This window comes from Hyaena hyaena, unplaced genomic scaffold (genome assembly GCF_003009895.1).
Source record: "Hyaena hyaena isolate Hyena2069 unplaced genomic scaffold, ASM300989v1 scaffold_82, whole genome shotgun sequence".
NCBI lineage: Eukaryota > Metazoa > Chordata > Mammalia > Carnivora > Hyaenidae > Hyaena > Hyaena hyaena.
The window spans coordinates 1,603,301-1,623,182 of NW_024080713.1; the positions used below are offsets into that span (position 1 = coordinate 1,603,301).

A 19,882-nucleotide genomic window follows, 5' to 3' on the forward strand; every position below is an offset into this window, starting at 1 on the left:
TGAAATTTGTAACTAGTAAATTAAATGAACCGAACTAGCTAGTCATACACAAGTCACACACACATAACACAGAGTGTATAAATGTCACGATGATACCTTCCACTCCCACAACTTAACACCATGCAACCATTGCATTCTCTTCCCATCTTAGTACAATGTAGTATTTTGGGAGCCTCTTCTCATGCTTTCTTCACAGCACAGGTCAGAATCTAATATCTGCAGACAAAGTTCTATTTTGTTTTGCCCACCTGAAGTTTTTTTAGAAAGTTGGATGCCTTCAGATTGGGTTGTATTCTCCAGCTTTACCATAGTCTCCATTGTTCTAACTGTATCACACTGCGGTTTAATTTTTTCTTACTCTGTCCTTAGCTTAGATAACTGTTTTCAGCCCATTTAATGCTATACATTTTCTTCCACACATCCCACAGATTCATATGTTATATTTTTATTTTCATTCAGTGCAAATATTTGCTGATATTGCTGTGATTTCTTCTTTGACTTACGGGTTATTTAGGAATATGGTTTTATATATTTGTTTTTTCTGAATATTTTTCTGTTCTCATTTTAATTTAGTTCTTTTGCAGTCAGAGAACATTGGTGTGATTTTAGGTCTCTTATATATGTAATTGCTTGTTTTGTGCCCTAAGTTTAGTCTTGATAAATGTTCCATCTGCATTTTAAAAGAATGATATTCTCCCTTGTTAAATGGAGTATTCTATAAATGTCAGTTGAATCAGGATAGTTGGTTAATTATTAGGTCTTACATATCCTTTTGATTTTCTATTTATTTACTGAGAGGATTATTGAAGTCTCTACCTCTAATCGTGGATTTGCCTGTGCTTTCTGTTTTGTCAGTTTTTTCTTCATGTATTTTGAAAGTCTATTACTAGGTTAATATACCTTTAATTTTGTTGTGTCTTTTTGAGTAATTGAGCCCTTTATTATTTTGAATTGTTTTAGTAATGTCTTTTGCTTTGAAATCTTTGTCTGACTTATAGTCTTTTTAGCTTTCTTTATATGTTAGAGTTGTATACTATAAATTCTAGAGAAACCACTAGAGAGGAAAAAAGCGTAATAGTAGAAATAAAACGGAATCCTAAAGAATACTTAATCCAAAAGAAGGCAGGAGAAAAAGAACAAACAAGATTAGACATAGAAAAAATAAGTAGCATAATGGTAGACTTAACCTAGTGTACCAATACTTATGTTTAATGTAAATGGTCTAAATATTCCAACTGAAAGGCAGAGGTGGTGAGACGGAATTTTTTTTAAAAAGGAAGAGCTAGCTATAAGAAATCTACTTTATTATTTTTTTAAGTGTTTATTTTGAGAGAGAATGCATATGAGTAGGGGTGGGCCAGAGAGAGAGAGATCCATGTAACCTTTCTTGGTAAGTTTGAAGTCTTAGTATTTAGGATTTCTTTATTTTTTTAACTTATATTTTATATTTTTATTATTTTTTTAATAGAATTGTCAAGTTATCTAACATACAGTGTATATTGTACGCTCTTGGCTTCGGAAATAGATTCCCATTATTCATGGCATACATAAAACCACCCGGTGCTCATTCCCAACAAGTGCCCTCCTCAGTGCCCATCACCCATTTTCCCCTCTCCTCTGCCCACCCCTGCCATCAGTCCTCAGTATGTTCTTTGTATTAAGAGTCTCTTATGGTTTGCTTCCCTCTTGGTTTGAAACGTTTTTTTTCCCTTCCCTTCCCCCGTGGTCTTAGGTTAAGTTTCTCAAATTAGGATTTCTTGAAATGTAATTAATATCAATCCAGAAAATAAACGCTATGAATTTTTAGTTTTCAGATGTTTATTTTGAGAGAGAGCACACACATGAGCAAAAGAGGGGCAGAAAGAGAGAGAGAGAGAGAATCCCAAGCGGACTTCTCATTGTCCTCACAGAGCTAGATGCAGGACTTGATCTCATGAACTATGAGAACATGACCTGAGCCAAAATCAAAAGAGACCCTTAACTGACTGAGCCACCCAGGTGCTCCAACACTGAATTTTTAAATGCAGAGTATTTTATTTTTTTAATTTATATTTTATTGCAGAGTATTTTATAGCTCATTTCCTCAAAAGACTCCGATAATGAATGTAGTGACATTATTACTTGCATATTTTGTTTTCATGAAATTTCGTACATATGTTATTTGAAGATTTTCTAGTATCATACAGTGGCTTAACATCTTTAACCTGTTATCTTTTGTCTACAGTTGATTTTTTACTAAGGACAGTGCTTTAAAAAATGTGCTTGCCTGTTGTAGATTGTGTTCGACTGCACATAATAGAAAACTCAACGGTGGGTTAACCAAAAACACGGTTTTGTTTTTCTCATCTAGTAAATACTCGTGGTTGGGGAGTCTAGGGCTAGTACAGCAGCTCTGTGATTCCATCTAGTATACAGGCTACTTATAGCTTTATGTTCGGCCATCCTTACTATATGGATTCATCTTTATCTTTTTTTGATGGCAATATGGCCACTATGCCTACAGCCTCTTCTTTGCGTAGCTAGAAAGAGGAATAACAAGGCACAAAAATTGAGTGGACTTGCCTCTGTGTGTCTTGCGTTTGTGTTTTTCTTTTTTAAAAACTTGTATTTTGAGGGGTGCATAGTTAGCTCAGTTGGTTAAGCATCCAACTTCGGCTCAGGTCATGATCTCACGGTTCGTGGCTTCAAGCCCTGTGTCGGGCTCTGTGCTGACAGCTAGCTCAGAGCCTGGAACCTGTTTCGGATTTTGTGTCTCCCTCTCTCTCTGACCCTCTCCTGCTCACACTGTCTCTATCTCAGCAATAAATAAAAAAACATTAAAAATTAAAAAAAAAAAAAAACTTTTATTTTGAAATATTTCCAGGAAAATAAAAGAAATAGTGTAAGGAATTCCTCTAGATCCTTCACCCAGACTCCAGATACTAACATTTTACCACATTTGCTTTGTCTTTTCTCCTCTTGTATGTGTATGGACTCTTCTACATTAAGTTATAGATGTGATGCCTCTTTATCCCCCAGTACTCCAATGTGTATTTCCTAAAAACAAGGATATTTTATTACATAAACACAATACCATTATTTGAATCAGAAATTATCAATAATACAACACAGTTAATCTGAAGACTTTATTCAGATTCTTCTGAATTGTCCCAATAATGTTCTTTCTTTATTCAATTTTTTTTTCTTTAGGGGGGTCCCCTAGATGTCTCAGTTGTTGGTTAAGTGTTGGACTCCTGGTTTTGGCTCAGGTCATGATCTCACGGTTTGTGGGTTTAAGCCCTGTGTTGGGCTCTGTGCTGATGGCGCAGAGCTTGCTTGGGATTCCCTCTCTTTTTTTTTCTCTCTCTCAAAATCAATAAATACACATAATTTTTTTTTTCTTTGTTTAAGGTCCAGTTCAAGATCTTATACTGCATTTATTTGTTCATGTTCCTCTAGGCTGCTTTAATGCGGGGCTTCAACCTTTGACATGATCTACACAGTTTTGAAAAGGATAAGCTAGTTATTTTGTAAAATGTTCCTCAGTTTTGGTTTGATTTTTCTTCCTAGTTAGATTTTTGACAGGAGTACCACCGAAGTAATGTTATACTCCATCATAAGGCACATGCTAGTGATTTGTCCCATTTCTGGTGATCTTGCCTATTTTTCCACTGTGAAGTTGCAGTGCTTTCCTTTTTGTAATTAATATCTTGGTATTGACACTTTTTGTTTAATGTTTATTTTTGAGAAAGAGAGTGTGAGCGGGGAAGGGTGAGAGAGGGAGACACAGTATATGAAGCAGCCTCCAGGCTCAGAGCCTGATGCGGGCTCAAAGTCATGAATGGTGAGATCATGACCTGAGCTGAAGTCGGATGCTTAACCGACTGAGCCACCCAGATGCCCCTTGTATTGACAGTTTTGAAACTAAATATTGTTTCCCATCACTTCTCATGTGCAGGTGATAACAGACATTAGTGATTTTTTTTCTCAGCTTCCTGACTCCCTTTGAAAGAAATTTTCTATATATTCCCACCAGCAATGTCCAAATATCTCTATCTCTGAAGCAAGAGCTCCATGGAGGCTTGGAAATAGAATGCTTTCGTTTTTAAGTTTTATTTATTTACTTACTTATTAACTTATTTACTTATTTATTTATTTATTTAGAGAGAGCACACCTGCATGCTCAAGCACAGGTGGGGATCAGAGAGAGGGGGAGAGAGAATCCTAAGTAGGCTCTGCACCGTCATCGCAGAGCCCGATGTGGGGGCTCTATCTCACAAAACATGAGATCATGACCTGAGCTGAAATCAGGAGTTGAACACTTACCCGACTGATCTACCCAGATGCCCCAGGAAATGTAATGTTTTTTTAGGTGGCCATGTGGCTGCATCAAACAAAAAGAATATTTTCAGTAAGGAAAAATGGTTGGTTGAGTATAAGACCTCTTACTCTCATTAAGGTACCTCCTCTCATTGTTTATAGAACTATTCCTCCTAGTGGGAAGTCTTATCATTTATTTGCCCTGTCCACATTTCCAAAGGGGAAAGAAATGGCCTGTGGGGAAGAGGGGAGTGGAGGGAAACTGTAATAATACTGAAGACATTCATTCCCTCTCTGCCAGTGTGGGTGACTTCTTCCTTGATCCTTCACTGATGTATATAGTTTTGGGGTTGCTGCATCTCATTTTTAACAAAAACTGCAGAAAACAAAACCCAGAACACTGAGAAAGCCTTTCCAAAAGTCATTTTCTGTGTCATGGTAGAATTCTTACAGTGGTTCTTAGCAAAATACAGTTCAAGCTCTGATCTTTTACCTCTGTTGTTGAGGTCCTGAGAACAGAAGATGGAGTAATGGGGAACCCATGACTTTCATGACAAAATAGCCATACTTTTGTGTGTTCATTAGAAAACTTTTTTTTGTATGTACCTGGTATATTTTGTGTAATGGTATGACTCTCAGGTTTATATGAATATTGTTTTTCTCACTTTTGTTCAGGAAGTTTATCGGAATTCTATGCCAGCTTCCAGTTTCCAACAACAGAAACTTCGAGTCTGTGAAGTCTGCTCTGCCTATTTAGGTCTTCATGATAATGATAGACGACTGGCTGATCATTTTGGGGGTAAACTGCACCTGGGATTTATTGAAATAAGAGAGAAGCTTGAAGAATTAAAGGTACATTGGTAAATTAATATCTTGCACTTTTGTTTTGATATGTATTAGTTCTCATTTTGCAAAATATCCTGGCTGTAATTGTACTAACAATTCCTACTGAATAGAGAGTATTGTAAATGGAGAGAACAGTTGGTTTAATGGATGATGTCTGAGAAACAGACTTTAAATACTGTCCCCTTATTTTGGGGGATAGTATTTTGTGTTGGATATGACATTGAATTAGGAATCTTGCAAATTGGGTTCTAAACTAATTATATAAACTCCCCTCAAATTTTTTTCTTTTCTATAAAATAAACAGTATAGTATTTCCTTTAAAGGAAGATTGAGAAAATGAGTCTAGTATTTATTTGAAACATTTTGCAGTTCTTCACGTAATAGCAAGCTAGCACCTCTAGTTTTATTTTATGCTCCTACTCCCATTTCAGAAAGAAATTAGAATGAAACCTATCTTTAAAAAAAAGACAGTAACTATCATTTACATATATATACATTCTTATGAATATACACTTACTCATGTTCTTACTTATGGGCTGAATTCTTTTGAGAAGACAGGCAAACAGCAAACATGAGGGTATTTCTAAAGAGGTTAAAGATCAGAGTAAATGAATATAGTGAACTTAGTTTTGAACAATCTGATGCAGCTAGTTTTTTAATTGTGGCACTATAACATTTTGTTATAAGTGGAAGACTGGATCAAGGGTGGCAATCACTGGATAGTGACTTTTATTACTGAAATTAACCCAAGATCTGTAGTTTCATATTTAAAATGTGGTGTCAGAAACACTTAGGGACATCTCCATATTTGTAATTAACAGTGAGCTCTTCGAAGTATTTTGAGTGGCTGGATGATTTTGGGCAAGTTTTAATGACTTTCATTATTTCAGATGGTTACTGAGCTCTGAGTTAAAAATAAAAAATAGTACTGTTTGGGAATCTTTGCAGATACAGAGCTAGCAACAGGACTATTTAGTGTTATATTGGTACTTTCTGAAGCAGCAGAATTGAGGTGGTAATAGGAAGTGACAGAAGACATTTTTATTTTGAAAATTATAGAGAATGGGAGCTTATAATGATTTATAACGCTTCATGTTCTTTAAAAAATACAAAATAGGTGGACCTAGCTGGCTCAGTTGGCATGGTATATGCCTCTTCATCTCAGGGTTGTGAGTATAGAGATTACTGAAGAAAAAACTTGAAAAAATGCAAAGTAATGCTTGAAAATATTCAAAGGAGAAAATTCTTATAGAAATGATTTTGAAATATTAAGTCCTGAAAAAACATGAAATTTACTATTGTTCTCCAAAAGGGGGAAAGACACATTTTGGAAACTAGACTTGCATAATGATTTTACCCAGTAAAACTTGTCATTGAATTGTTATTAAACAGATTTTGATGTTACTTGTGCTATATTGGGAACCACATATCGTAGAGTGTAGGATAATTTTTATTAAGAATGGACTCAGTAAATAATACTACTCATTTTATATTTGAATTGTCATTGTCTTTTAAGAGAGTTGTAGCTGAGAAACAGGAGAAAAGGAATCAGGAACGCCTGAAACGAAGAGAAGAAAGAGAGAGAGAAGAAAGGGAGAAGCTGAGGAGGTATGGAGTGATTAATTGAATAGTCCAACTATCTGAAGTTGAATGTCCCTGGCTCTAAAAAGAGATGTGATTAATACAGGACTTTCAGTGTTAATAAATCTGGACATAGGAAATTTGTTGTTCTAAAAATATTATCTTGGAAACATGTTTATAAAAATGTTAACTTATGGCCCTTTAAGTCAAGGTGATTTCCTTCAACACGTGTGGAAGAGTGAATAAAGAGTCACATCCTTATTTTTTATAAGATTTATTACAGAGTTCTTTCTAGCCCTCTAGTTTTCATAATGGCTACGTTTGAACCAGATTGGTATAAAACTATTATTATTTTTGTGATACACTTTATTCTTGATAACAGTTTGGGTTTTGTTTGTTTCATTGATTTTCTTATATCGTGCTTTGATCCTATATTTCTTCAATTCTAGGAGCTATAAAACTCAATAATAGCTAAATGTATACAGTTTATATATTGGTATTCATTAGTTGATAAAATCATATTCTTCATATTTAGTGAACATTTAAACATTAATGTTCTGAGCCACTTTTACCCATTGGCAACAAATTGTGTGGCATCATGGTGGGAACCTTCTTTGAACTCAAGTACATAACTTTAACAATTTTAGGATGGACAGATAAGTCACAAAAGAATTATCTGTAGTTTAATTTATAGTGTAGTTCTAATTTATAGTGTTCCCTTAATTGTATTATACATCTATGAAATTTAAATGCTTTCCAGAAGATTTTGTGCCTAATTAAAACCCTTTATGGTATGTGACTCGGTCATGCCACCTTCTCCCAAGCTTTGAGCATGTTTTACGTGGTCTATTTAAACTAACTTTGTGTTATATGGGTTGTAGCAGGTAATATTTTTGCACTGTAGTGAAGAAATGAAACAAACCTACACTTCCCTTTTTAAGTGGAGTGCTGTCATACATCTGTTAATATAGATGTTCTTCATTTACCGTAAAATTTACCTCATAGCTCTATCACTATTTTGTGTACACTGAGTCTCTGTGGGATTATTGCTCAGCATTAGAAGACCATATAAATGCCATTAAAAACAACAGTTAAAGTTCTGAATATCGTGCCACTAATTTATATAATTCAACTGAAGTGATAGTTGAATGAGAAAAAAAATTCTTTGCCATGACTACTTTTTCACTTCTGTAGGTGACAAGAAAGTTTATCACATCTTACTCCTTTGTTGCCAGCTGGCAAATTTCTTTTAACATTGATGGTAAAATGTAACGCTATTTCAGAAATGTGTTTAAATTTTTCTTTTTTTTAATCTGTGAGCTTGAGGAAACATCAGAACTAAGAATGAAAGATGAAGAAATTACAAGCAAGTTTGGGGTTATACAAGATGGGATTCCAACTATGGTACTGAAAAGGATAACGATAAAAATTACTATTACTTACTGAGCGCCTGTTAGGTACCAGGCACTGTGCTATGAATTTGCCTACATTCGTTCATCTAATCCTTAAAACTCCCTGTGAAATTTATATTGCTTGCTTCTTTTGCAAATAACAAAGCTGAGGGAAGATATATAATATCTGTCCGGGTCACAGTTAGTGGTACAGCTGAGTTAAAACTTAAATCAGGAGGAGTCCAGAGCCCTCCTTCACTTGTGCTGTGTCTTCCCCACAATACTCATGGTTTCCGAGTAACCACAGTACTAGCTATTACTATTGCTTGAGTGTTAATTAAGTGCCAAGAAATGTGAAGAGTGCTTTAATAGTATCGTGTCATGTTAGGAAAGATGTTGTAAGATTGAATTGGGTGTTTTAGGGATTATACTATGTATGAGGTTGTAGTTCAGAAGTGAATATATCTCAGGGGCGCCTGGGTGGCTTAGTCGGTTAAGCGTCCGACTTTCGCTTAGGTCATGATCTCACGGTTCGTGGGTTTGAGCCCCGCGTCGGGCTCTGTGCTGACTGCCAGCTCAGAGCCTGGAGCCTGTTTCAGTGTGTGACTCCCTCTCTCTCTGACCCTCCCCTGCTCACGCTGTCTCTCTCTCTCTCTCCTAGAAATAAATAAAACATTTTTAAAAAAAAGTGAATATATCTCAGATTATAGAAATTTTACTCTGTTCCCAGAGGGAAAGAAGAAATGACAGAGAGATAAATAATGAATTTTTTCCAGGTTGTGGGAAATATTTTCTGGGGAATTAGTGAATGGTTATTTACTGTGTTTACTCCTAGGAACACATTTTTAAAAATTTATTATTGTTACTTTTTAATTAAAAAATTGATGTTGATGTTTATTTTTGAGAGAGACAAAGCATGGGTAGGGGAGGGGCAGAGAGAGGGGGACACAGAATCCGAAGCAGGCTCCAGGCTCTGAGCGGTCAGCACAGATCCTGCCACAGAACGATCAACGAGATCATGACCTGAGCTGAAGTTGGAGATATCACTGACTAAGCTACCCAGGTGCCCCTCCTAGGAGCCTATTCTTTTAGAAAGCCAGGTATCGCAGATAGGGGATCTCTTATGCTAAGGTGGGGAAGTCTGTACGGTTTGTTGTGTATTTTGGAAAAATTTGTGTGCATTCATACGTGCCTTATATTTATAGGATTAATAAAAGGATTAGAAATCGGGGTGCCTCGGTGGCTCAGTCAGTTGAGCATCTGACTGTTGATTTTGTTTGGCTCAGATCACGATCTCATGATTTGTGGGATAGAGACCTGCATCGGGCTCTGTGCTGACAGTATGGAGCCTGCTCCGGATTCTCTGTCCTCCATTCTGTCTGCACTTTCCCTGCTCTCTTTCTCTCTCTCAAAATAAACATTTAAAAAAAGAAGACTAGAAAACAGGAAGAATGTAATTTTAACAGTGCGATGTACTTTGTCCTCAGTCTATTTTTCTAAAAATAGATACTCTTTTTTCAGGTCTCGATCACATAGCAAGAATCCCAAAAGGTAAGTTTTACACAAAATATACATAAGTAGTGAAGTTGGATTTTTCCCAGAGGTAGTTTTTTTAGGTTAGGTATCTTTTTAAAATGAATGAGAATTAATAGTTTGGTACTCTTAATTCTTTTGTAGGTTCAAGTGTGGGCATTTTGTTTTAAGATGAAACTGGTCAGAACAACAACCTGATTTTATTGAAGTTAAAATTATATACAGTGCCCTGGAGTTAAAGAGAAAGCTAGAAATATTGGGGCACCTGGCTGCCTCAGTTGGTAGAACATGCAACTGTTGATCTTGGTTCAAGGTCCACTTTGGGCATAGAGCCTCCTGGACAAAAAAAGGGGGGAAAGCTAAAAATATTTTAGAATATTTCTTTAAAATCCTTAGAAGTGCAGGCTAAATATGCGACAGAATATATTTTTTAAATAATTTTGGGTGGTACATGTAAGAAACAGCTCTAAGTAAGGAGGGTGTAGGGTTTACCTCTTGAAAATATAAGGTTGAAGGTTGAATAAATACTTGTTTTTGTTTTTTTTTTTTTAATTTTTTTTGTACTATTTATTTTTGAGACAGAGGAGACAGAGCACAAGTGGGGGAGGGGCAGTGAGAGAGGGAGACACAGAATCCGAAGCAGGCTCCAGGCTCTGAGTTAGCTGTCAGCACAGAGCCTGACGTGGGGCTCGAGCCCACAAACCCTGAGATCCTGAGCTGAAGTTGGACTCCTAACCGACTGACCCACCCATGCACCCCATTAAATACATTTTTGAAAGAGGGATCCATAGTGAGTTATTGAAGGGAAACTGAAACGTTTATTAGTTTATACCCTCATCTTCACTTTATGTGTGTATTACTTATAACTTTGTACTGAGATCAGAAAAATCTTTAAAGGGACACTTAAATCTTTCAAGAGGACAAGAGAACACTTTTTTTTTTTTAACCTTTAGCATTAATATTTGAGAGCTTTTTGAAGACCTGATTTAAAATTTTTAGTAGTTACTAATTTTCTAACTGAGAAAGGTGGGGAAGCATGGTGTACGTCGTAATTTTTAATTTTTTGTGTGCAGTTCTCATTCCTCTGCTTGAGCCATTCCTGAGTCCATTGCCACCTAGAATGCCCTTTCTCGTTCTTTGTCAGATCTTCGGATTTTTCTTGTTTAGATAACTTCCTGAAACCTTTTGAGTACGTTTATTTCTCAACAACTTTTTCCTGTAAACTAGAGTATTCGCTCTTATGAAAGAAAAACCTACATTTCTTTTAGATGCCCCGTAGTATTTTTTAAAGGATCTTTCAGTGATGTTTCTGTTCAAAACACTAAAAAACTAATAAAGGGGACCAAATGTGTTAGCCAGTTTATATTGTTATTTCTGAAATCTAGGATGAGAAGTAGAAACATTAAATGGTGATACTGTTCTTGTTTCCCCGTTGATTAATGCAAATTAGTCCTTTTGTTGAAAAGATACTTAAACTGTTTGTACATAGAACATCTTCAGATACTGAGGCCAGAAAGTTAGTTTCTACCATTGTACTCCAAGGCACTTTTCTGTACTTGCTCAGTCCTCTTCTCTGCCTCAATCTGTTTTTCATACATCAACCAGAATGAGTCCTTTAAAAAGTGAAATAAATTATGTCAGCCCTCTGTTCACATGCTCCAAAGGTACTCTGTTTCACTTACAAGAAGTGGAAATCCTCGCCATAGCTTTTAAGTAATCGATCTGAGACTGGGGTAGGTAGGTATCAGTTTATGTCTTGTGTCAGCAAATTTATTAAAAGTTCCCCCCTTGCTTTTTATATAATTTACCTTTGAGAGCATCCTAGTTTGAAGGATACGGTACTTGGTCATTCTGCCCTTAAAACCCCTGAATTATTCCCCTTGCTTTCTTCATTCCAGCCAAACATCTTTTAGTTCTTCAACATGCTAAAGTTTCCCCTGCCTCAGAGCTTTTGCACCTGTGTTCCTTCTACCTAAAACACCCTTCTTTGAGATGGCTGATTATCTTATTTCATCTTTGCTTAAGTGCTGTTTTCTGCCTGTTCTGTAAAAAGATTACAATCTTCTCTGTCCATCTTTACCTTTTTAATATAACCTTTCTTTACTGGCAACTTACCATTATTTACTGCTTACATATGTGTGGAATTCTTTCTGGAATAGAACCTTTGGAATTTTTTAAAAGAAATGAAAGTATGCATTGAAAGACAAGTTATTAGAGCTCAAAATGCATGACTAAACTAAATACCATTTAATTAAACTTGCATTGAATGAATTTTATGTTCTTCTCCCTATGCTGCTTTTCAGAGAGATTTTATTCAGTTGTATAAATACTCATTCAGCCATAGTTGATGTTGGGTCCACTCTGTATGCCTCCCTTTGACTATAAATGTTAAAATAAGTTGAATGCTTTTAAACTTGATTTAACAAAATAATCACTTGAAAATGAGCTCAGTTTGTAAATTGTATCAAATATACAAAGCAGTTGAATAATATGCTTTTGAATTTATTAAATTATGAGAAAACATCACATTTTTAAAGTGACTTTAACAGCTTTATTAAGGTATATTTTATAGAAGTTCACTCATTTTAAGCGTACAAGTCAGTCCTAAAAGTGAAGCCACAGTTGTGCAATGTCAAAGTCAAGTTTAGATCATTGCCATCACTCTGATAGTGACACTTACAACAAAGTTTCATACCTTTCCTCCTGCTTGTTTTCCCTCAAATGTTTTATGCCCCCTGCATGTGCCATTCCAACCCTTACCACGCACATGTTGGGAGTTTTGTGACCTAGTGGAGGTTCCAGAAGTGTTTTTCCTTCTCTGTACTCCTGTGTACTCTTAACATGGGAAAAACCATATATAATCTTTTGAGAGCTTTTTCTCCCAAATTAAGTAGTGCTTAAGAGAGAATAGTCTTACTGTGTTGATTACACTGTGACTAGGCATGTTGTGAACATTAAAACTTATTTTGATGGTCATATAATCTTTTTAATTCAGAGTTAGTAAATTATCCTAAACACTGTTCTTTCTTAAGCCTCTCCTCCCTTTTTTATTCATGTCCATCAGATACATACTTTGTTTCTGAAGTATACCACAAAGTCTTAGAAATTATTTAAATAGGGGTGCCTGGGTGGCTCGGTTAAGCGTCCAACTTCAGCTCAGGTCACGATCTCACAGTTCATGGGTTCGAGCCTCACGTCGGGCTCCGTGCTGACAGCTAGCTCAGAGCCTGGAGCCTGTTTCACATTCTGTGTCTCCCTCCTTCTCTGTCCCTCCCCTGCTCACGCTCTCTCTCTCAGAAATTAAAATATTATTTAAATGAACTACCAATCCGGATTATAAGTTATCTAGATAATACAATCCCTGGCATATGGTAGTGGTATAGATTGTTTTCTTAATTTTTATGATATTTATATATTGACCTTTAAGAACTAATGTTGCACTTTGAAGTTGTAGTATATAGTTATTTAATAGGTTAGCATTTTCTTTGGGTGTAGATTTAGCTGACTTGAAACAGAACTAGCATTAAGCTTACTAAGAGACTGTCTCTCTTTAAAGAGGCTTTAGCAAATGAGAAGTGCATTGCAAAGAAAGCTAGAAACTAAAGCAAATGGGTTTTGTAGGTCCAGGTCCAGAGAGCATCGCAGACACCGGTCTCGCTCCATGTCACGGGAACGGAAGAGGAGAACTCGCTCCAAGTCTCGGGAGAAACGCCATCGCCACAGGTCCCGCTCTAGCAGCCGCAGCCGCAGCCGTAGCCACCAGCGAAGTGGGCACAGTTCTAGAGACAGGAGCAGAGAACGATCCAGGAGGAGGTACTGAGGTGTCCATAAGAGGCTTTGGAACTACCTTTATTAAAGGTTTACACTTGGAATACTATTGGTTTGAAGCTTGCATCTGGTAACATGTACACATTTGTGTGTGAGTGTGTAACATTTTTTTCCCCTGATGATATGGATGAGTAGTTAAAAGAATATACTTAGGAGCCAGAGTAGGATATTGGAACCAGTATGGGCAGAGGTTATTGCTTTTTCTCTGCTTAGTGTGGCTTGGGGGAAAAAAACTTTATGGACAATTTTAGGTACCAGTACTCAGTTTTTTCAGTATGTATTGGCGAATTAAGGGCTTTAAGAAGTCCTTTCATTTAAAAAGTTTAATCTTTGTTTGACTTACTGTTTTCCAAACTTCTTTTGAGCTGGTGCACTTTTTCAGAGCAGACACATTCTGGTATATTGTTTAATCTGCGCTATAGGTATGCGTTGCTATGTACAGTTAGTTTGGTGGGGCAGGTTTAGAATCTTAAGGAGGTTAGACTTTCTTGGCATGGAAATTTAAAGGTTGCAAGGAATGTGGTATGTTTAAGGACCTGAAAATCTATTCAGGACAAAGGATTAGAATGGGGTGATGGAGCCTTAGCATACACAGGCTACATCGACCAAGCTCCCAAAACTTCTCAGGTCACAAGGTGGTCTTTAAAAGCCTGGTCATTTCTACGGCATATAAACCATGCTTAAAATTGCTTTTTTCATGACAGCTCTTAACTATATACGCGATAAATCTTTTTGAGTGCCTAGCACCTACTGGTCTTAAATTTTCTATTGATTACTCTCCATAAAGCCCATGAGAGAACCCACAAAAAGTGGTAAAATTTTTTGTTAGGGTTGGGAGGGAGGGAAGCTTTTCCTTGAAATCACTCACAAGCAGAGATAAATAGGCTTTCACTGAATATTTTCTTATATCCTTATGTTGTTCCAAGTAGGTCCCCCCGCTTCAGTGAGTTATGATTGACAAAATTATAAGATATTTAAGATGTACACTGTGGTGATTAGATGTATATACACATTATAAAAGGGTTCCTACCATTGGTTAATTAACCTTTTCTTCACCTGAGATGTTTGGGGTTTTTTTGTTTTGTTTTCTAAGTTCTCTTACTAGGAAATTAAGTAGTTCTTGAGTTAACTTTTAATCAGTAAGAGTTGTGTACTTGCTTCTTTACTAGGACTAGTTTAAAAAGTGTAACAGTTGAGCAACTTTATTCAAGTTAGAACACAAGACTAACGTCTTGGACGATAGACTGATCTCTTAAATAACAAAGAGTGCTAAAGTATACATCAAAATAATGGAGGAGTTTAGATGAGGAAAATAAAAAATGGGTTCAGATAGTAGGTAGGAAAAAGGCACATGCAGAGAATGAGGAGGGACATAGTTCCATAGTTACTAGAGTGATGTGCTTGCTGGCCATTCATCTCACACTCTTAAAATTGTGGACCCACAGTGCAGCGCCCAAAAAATGCATTAAAGAAAGGAATCACCCTAATGGTTGTTGGAAGGTCTAGAGGGTTTGTCTTGTGAACCTGCCCACCCGTCATTGTTTCTGGTATCTGTGATCTCTTTAATGTCTGTGTTGGGGATGGAGGGGAGGGGCGTGTCTCCTTACTGGGATTGTGTTATCCTAGTCTTTAATGGTTCCTGCATTTATGAAGTTGTATAGGACACTTTTCCACTATCCTACATGCCGCCCGTTATTTTCAGCATGTTCATAAACAGGTTTATTTTTGTAAAACTATTAAAAGTTTTTGCTTTTCTCAAAAGCACTTCTAATCTTGACAGCTTATTCTTTCAAAGCAACGTTGTGTTTTTACCAAAAATTAGCAGCCAATTGCTATTCAAACCTACATGTTAGTACATAAAACATCAAATTATTGCTATATATCGAAGTTAAAATTTTAAGGTAAAAGTCCTAATTAGAAGTCTGATGATTTGCTGTTTCCCCACCCCAACTGTGAAATACTGGTCTGATATGATTCTGTTAGTGACATTTCCCTGGCAACAGTTACCTTAATAAATGAGGACTTGGCTTGCATTTTTCTACTTCCTGGTCTCTTCAAACACATGGTGCGGACTTCACAGATTAGTGGGGTTCAGTGGCTATGCCCAAGTAACCTAAATCCTTAAAAGATGGGAGAAGACAGGATAATTATTACGATTATTGGTAATTTGAATGAAATGTTGAGTGTAAATAAACTGCTTATGGATGGGACATTGTAACCTCTCACAAGATCCTAGTTGATGCTCATCTCATGGTTATTTTCCAGTTACTACTGACCTTTAGAGACTTACCTACAACTGTGTCTTTAATTCTTAGGCATCTTCTCTCCATGTTGCATTCTTACAAAGATTCTGGAGAGGAGGAATGTAACCAGACATGCGCTGTGATTTTTCTTCCCCCATCTTTTAAAAATTAAGCTTATTCTAACCTTAAGTAGAATGCTCAGAGTTGACATTAATCTTTCAACCTTTTTGGTTCAATCCTCCCTAACTTTATTTCTAAAACAGTATTTTCCCCCCTACATTAGAAGCTCAAAGTATCGCTTAACCCATGTTCAGAATTAGGATATGAGGTCTGGATAAGTGAGATAATTACGTAAAAGTACCATGTCACCTGTAAAGAACCAGATATATGTAATATATATTACTAATTCATTCTAGAGATTTATTGATTTCATATTCTGATCCCATAATATCTGATCCCTTTGGTGCTCCTTCTGATTGAATCTCTCATATGGGCTTATGATCACGTACCTTTCTCGTTGAAATCAATTATCGGAATGGAGAGATGGTATGAAAAAAACCATTATGGTTAATCAAGATGTAGCATGATCATCTTTCTCTGTCTTCCGTTCATTTTTTCTGTTGGTTGAATGAGCTCACTCAGGAGGAGTAAAGATTTTAAAAATAATAAATGGTTTTCCGAAGCCGTATCATTAATTGAGTATTTCTCTTATCTAAGTCAAGTGTTGGCAAATTGTTGCCTACAGGCCAAATCTGGTCCCACAGCCAATGAGCTGTGGGTGGTTTTTACCTTGTTAAAGCGTTGATAAAAAGGAAGAAGAATATCTACGTAAAATATTTACTCTCTGGCCCGACAGCAAAGAAAATATGATTTTTTGATCTAAGTCTTTAATTTCCATCTCATTTGGAACCTATGTTCGGTTTATAGGTTTTTTAAAAATTGATTTAACACTTCCATTTTTAAGATATTGTCTACATACTATTTCCTTATTAAATATATTTGCCATGGCCATTTGCCATGTTTTATCATTGCCTCTGAAATAATGAGACTATCCTAGAAGTCATCATTTTAGCTTATGGTTTTTGACCCTTAGCTATTTGTTTCCACCCGTCTCCCTTGTCAGCTTGGGTAGTGCTCTTTTCAGTCCGAAAACTGGCTCCTCTGTCTTTCTTGGATGTAGTTTGTATATCTTCAGCTATCAGTACCTTAATATTTATCCGATTCTTTCATTTGGATATTGGGTTTCCCAACACATTTTGCTCCTCAAATTAATATTTTTCAGATCCTCAAAAGAAAGATTCAGAGACCAAGACTTAGCATCACGTGACAGAGACAGGAATTCAAGAGACAGATCACCTCGTGACAGAGACCGAAAAGATAAGAAGCGGTCCTATGAGAGCGCTAATGGCAGATCAGAAGACAGGAGGAGCTCTGAAGAGCGCGAAGCAGGGGAGATATAATTAGCTGTGTACATATCCTCAATCCTTAAGCTTCCTATGGAGTTACATACTATTGTTTAGTTTACAGCTGTTGGGGGTGACAGTGAGCAGTTCCAGACTCTGATCCAAATAGGCTAGATGCACAGTATCTAACTCGATCTGAACTGAACTTGTTTTCCCTGATGAAGCCTAAAACTACATCCATAGTTTCTGGTGAACCTGTAATGCGATTCTGAAAGTACAGTTTTATATAATAAGATGCCGATATCTTTATTCTTTCTAGTAGGAGTGATAGTGAACGAATTGTGTTGCTTGCCTTGGGAATTTTTGAACATTTGTAAAATGCTGTCTTCCTTTCTAGTCCACAAACAACAGCTATCAGAATTTTTCTTTTTAATTCTTCTTCCTTTGACTTTTGTATTCCCTTATACCTCCACCCTCTAATTATAGGAGAAAGGGGGACCAGGGAAGCAATATAACTTCTGTTCTAAGGTTCTGTTCCATTATGAGCTGACTATAGAGCATTTATACTGGAAAGTGTGCTGGAGAAATTTAAATACTGGGAGCTTTTGTTTTATGGTGCCTATTTAGAGTTGGAAGTTGAACAGCTGTTGCATTACATACTTTGCTTTTTTATTGAACTTTTGAAATCCAACATGTCTTGATTTTTCTGTTCTATTGAATTGCTATGTTCAGGGTGTTTTGAAAAGGGGGGTGGGGCAGGGACTCTTTCATAAGCACTTGTTTTATTTTGTGTGTGTGTGGAGTATAAAGGCTACAACCTTATTGTAAAAAATAATAAAATGAAACAATCACCACCACCATCATTAATCTGTAACTTGTCTAGTAAATTGTCACGAACTATTGGCTGTGGGCATTTCTTCTGTTATATCATTATTAGTGCCTTACTGTGCAAGGCACCAAAGGAAATAAACACATACTTGTCAAGATGAACTGTTGCTCCACCTGGTGCACCCAGGCCCCTTGCTGACTGGATCCCAGCGCTTTTAGGGCTGCCTGGGACAATGGCCACAGAAGAGGACTAGACCTGCAAAAGAAATTGGGTTTTCTGGTTTTGTGTTTTTCATTCCGCAAACCAAAATAAAAACATGGTGTCATCAATGTAATGAGCATAACAATTTCTGCACTGAAGAGCTATGTACCTACCAGTGATTTTAAACAGTAGTGGGCAGGTTTCGCTTGTGATTCTTGAAAATCAAGGAACAAAAATACTTCAGTGAAATTAGGGTCTGTGTTACAATTAATGAACATTACCTTCCAACAACTGTCTTTGGTCCCTTAAATGTGACAAATTCAAGATGATTGAGGTATGTGTGCCAAAGGGGAAGTAGCAAATTTGCATCTGAAAGAGACACTCACCAGGTTTACCATGTTGTGCATCTGTAACGAAGGTTTTCTACCACACTTGGTTCCATGTATTCCAGTTTCTGTAGAATTTAATCTGAGACCCATCGCTGTCAGTGCCCCATTCTCTTTTATTCTTGGTTCCTAAGAAATTGTTTTCTATCTACTATGTTCCTAGTTGTCTGCTCTGTTCTAACTCCTTTTAAGCACCGTGGATTTAATACCTTGGGGTATGTAATAAGACCAAAGAAACCGGTTAAGCTGGTGGGTGCAAGAATATTGTGACCAAACTCCAAAACGTTGGAAAATAGGTTTTAGCATTGTTTCTGTAGCTGGAATTTACTACCTGGTATCTAATTGTAGAAGTGTGTGTTAGCTGTTAATGCACTTGTGATTTGTAGGCAGGATAGGCGACACAACCATCCACAGGGCAGCAGTAGTCCATAAAGGACATCCCCATCCCAGGCTGGGCTGCCATGGTGGATCACGTCAGTTGCAGGACTCTCTAAATGAGCAATCCCATTTTAAAAATCCTTTTAGAACAATTCTGTTGCTTAGGTACTTCTCGTATTTGGACTTTGGGGCGGGGGGAATCTACAGTTCTTATCATCACCCTTAAGTCAGAGCGGCCTCTCTGAATTAGAATAACCCTAAACCTCAGTACCTTTTAGAATACTGTTATGATTCAGGTTACTGAGCAGATGTCCTCCACCCCTGTTTTCTAAGCTGTATGCCCCACAGCTACACAGACCTTAATCCCCACATTTTCTAGAGCAAGGAACATGATGGGGAAGTCAGTGTTCTCTTAAGTGGCACCACCTGGTGTGGGGGTGGGGGAGATGGTAGCAGAGTTGTATTTGCCTCGTCCCACAAATACAACTAGGTAACTAGTGAATCATCTCCAAATACCCCAGAAATCAACCTCGAGACTGGCCAAAAGAAAAAAAAAATGCTAAAGATAAGGAAGATACCAAATCGAAGGTAGGAAGCACAGAGCTTAGTTTGGGGGAGAAATGGATCCTGGCTGCTGTGGAGGGGAGTATGAAAACGGAACATTTCCTCATAGCTATTGGTTTGGTAAGTGAGAGGGGATTAATCTCTCGACTTCTTGCACTGCTTTGGGGTTTAAAGCCTGAAGTTTTTGAGTGTTGGCAGGCTGGGCTCCTGGGGAGTCCAGTCCAGTGGCATCAAGGCTACTCTTGGAGAAGGCAGGCAAACAGTCTGGGGACATACAGCTTGGAAACAGCAATTTGAAGAGCGTCAGTGGAAGCCAGTGGGAAGATGATTTGTTCTTCTCAGAGTGGGCCCAAAGGTAATGTTCACAGAGACCTCTCCAATAACAAAGGAGCTGGCTGGT

General features: G+C 37.1%; 1 protein-coding gene across 5 annotated transcripts in view; it reads left to right on the forward strand.

Moving 5' to 3' along the window:
• Positions 1–17,899, forward strand: part of LOC120232966 (putative RNA-binding protein Luc7-like 2) — a 57,574-nt gene extending 39,675 nt beyond the window's left edge. For all 5 annotated transcript variants that reach the window (XM_039234009.1, XM_039234008.1, XM_039234011.1 and 2 more), the window contains 5 exons: positions 4,975–5,151; positions 6,662–6,753; positions 9,639–9,668; positions 13,272–13,463; positions 17,004–17,899. In XM_039234009.1, the coding sequence (XP_039089940.1) occupies positions 4,975–5,151; positions 6,662–6,753; positions 9,639–9,668; positions 13,272–13,463; positions 17,004–17,181 (669 nt within the window). In that variant the 3' untranslated portion in view covers positions 17,182–17,899. The remainder of the gene's footprint in view (positions 1–4,974; positions 5,152–6,661; positions 6,754–9,638; positions 9,669–13,271; positions 13,464–17,003) is intronic.
• Positions 17,900–19,882: the final 1,983 nt, after the last annotated feature.